General features: G+C 40.4%; 1 protein-coding gene across 1 annotated transcript; it reads left to right on the top strand.

The window, feature by feature from the left end:
- Positions 1–1,092: 1,092 nt before the first annotated feature.
- Positions 1,093–1,723, top strand: LOC136320732 (large ribosomal subunit protein uL11-like). The gene has a single exon (XM_066253887.1). It carries the CDS (start codon positions 1,176–1,178, stop codon positions 1,671–1,673), a length of 498 nt encoding a protein of 165 aa, XP_066109984.1. The 5' UTR covers positions 1,093–1,175; the 3' UTR covers positions 1,674–1,723.
- The last annotated feature ends 485 nt before the right edge of the window (positions 1,724–2,208 follow it).

Below are 2,208 nucleotides of genomic sequence, written 5' to 3' on the forward strand. Positions count from 1 at the left end.
TGTGCCATTTTATTTTCTTGTTCTTTCACCTTTGAGTGATGAGGCAATAATCGTTGCTGCAGGAGCATTTACTCAGCCAAGCTATTTCACCAGCCTCTCAACCTCAAATATACTCTTTGTTCCCCAACTGAAAATTGGGCTGTCTTTCATGAAAAGAGATGACACGGTGATCCTCTTCACCTACAATGGGCTTTGTTCATTTTCTTACAATAACAATAGGTTGTGAGCGATCCACAAATGGTTTCACTTGGGATCTCAGCCTTATTAATAAGAAACATGATTGGAGGCTTGAAGCAGTAGGCTGAAAATTTGTGCAATTACAATTCCAACCTTAGCCATAAAACTGTCACATATCAAAGGATGGATGGATAAGCATATAGACTGAAATTTTAAATAAGAATTCTCAAGGATGGCTGTGTTTGTATGATACCATCTTACATAAGGAAAGAAGAAGTGGTCTCCTCTATGTTATATCATTAATCTAACTCTCAGCATATCACCTGTCATCTGTCACTTCTTTATAGTAATAGAGATTCAATACACACACTGGAGAACACCAGGTGCAAAAGAAGTCAATTTTTAATTTAGGGCTAAAAGTAAGGGCAAAACACCCATTTTATCTGTTTTACTATTAAGAGATATTTGTAGGTACACAGTAACATTCTTTGTGCCTTAAAGCTATAGAAAAACAACCCATACAGTGAATTGGTCAGCAGATCTAAATGAATTCTAGTCTACAGATGCTTCATTCCCAAATGAAGGTGAGTCTAGATAAATTTTGCCACTGAGTAGACAAGTCATTTAACCTCTATGAACTTCAGTCTTCTCAATGAATCAATATTATACAATCTTTCCAAGCATACATGGAACATTTACAAAAACTGACCTAACCTAGGTCACAGGAAATTCTCAACAAACAAAATAGTTTATATTATTCAAATCCCATTAGCTATCTAAATCCACCAAAATTAAAAATTGATTAGCAAAAATACAACCAATTGCCCCATTATACTATATTCTAATATACTTAGAAAATGTAAAACACTTTTCTAAATAAATGCTTGAGCAATTAAGAAATAGGATAGCGCTTTCGGCTTTCGGCTCGGAGGAGGCATAGGTGCAACTTTCTTCGGTCGTCCCGAATCCGGGTTCATCCGACACCAGCGGCCTCCGCCATGCCGCCGAAGTTCGACCCCAACGAGATCAAAGTCGTATACCTGAGGTGCACCGGAGGGGAAGTGGGTGCCACGTCTGCCCTGGCCCCCAAGATCGGCCCCCTGGGCCTGTCTCCAAAAAAGGTTGGTGATGACATCGCCAAAGCAACTGGTGATTGGAAAGGTCTGAGGATAACAGTGAAACTACCCATTCAGAACAGACAGGCCCAGATGGAGGTGGTGCCTTCTGCCTCCGCTCTGATCATCAAAGCCCTCAGAGAACCACCTCGAGACAGAAAGAAGCAAAAAAACATTAAGCACAGTGGAAATATCACTTTTGATGAGATTGTCAACATTGCCCGACAGATGCGGCACCGATCTTTAGCTAGAGAACTCTCTGGGACCATTAAAGAGATTCTGGGGACTGCGCAATCTGTAGGCTGCAATGTTGATGGCCGCCACCCTCATGACATCATAGATGACATCAACAGTGGTGCAGTGGAATGCCCGGCTAGTTAAGAGCCACAAAGGAAAATGTTTTAATTAAAGATCATTTGACAACTAAAAAAAAAAAAAAAAAAAAAAAAGAAATATGATAGCCTAACCAGGCAGTGGCACAGTGGATAGAGCATTGGACTGGGATGCAGAGGACCCAGATTCTAAACCCAGAGGTTGCCAACTTGAGCATGGGGTCACTGGCTTGAATCTCAAGGTCACTGGCTTGAAGCCCTAGGTCACTGGCTTGAGCCCCAAGTTGCTGATTTGAGCAAGGGGTCACTGGCTCTGCTGTAGCCCCCTGATCAAGGTACATATGAGAAAGCAATCAATGAACAGCTAAGGTGCCACAACAAAGAATTGATGCTTCTCATCTCTCTCCCTTCCTGTCTGTCTGTCCCTATCTATCCTTCTGTCTGACTCTTTGTCTCTGTCTCTGTCACAAAAATAAATAAAAAATAAAATAAAAAATATGATACAATTATTAAATATTTAGGACAAAATTAAAACAAAACTGCATATCAAACAGCTAAAGCAATTTTTGAAGGGAAGTTTATAA

The sequence above is a fragment of the Saccopteryx bilineata genome, chromosome 1, assembly GCF_036850765.1.
Source record: "Saccopteryx bilineata isolate mSacBil1 chromosome 1, mSacBil1_pri_phased_curated, whole genome shotgun sequence".
NCBI lineage: Eukaryota > Metazoa > Chordata > Mammalia > Chiroptera > Emballonuridae > Saccopteryx > Saccopteryx bilineata.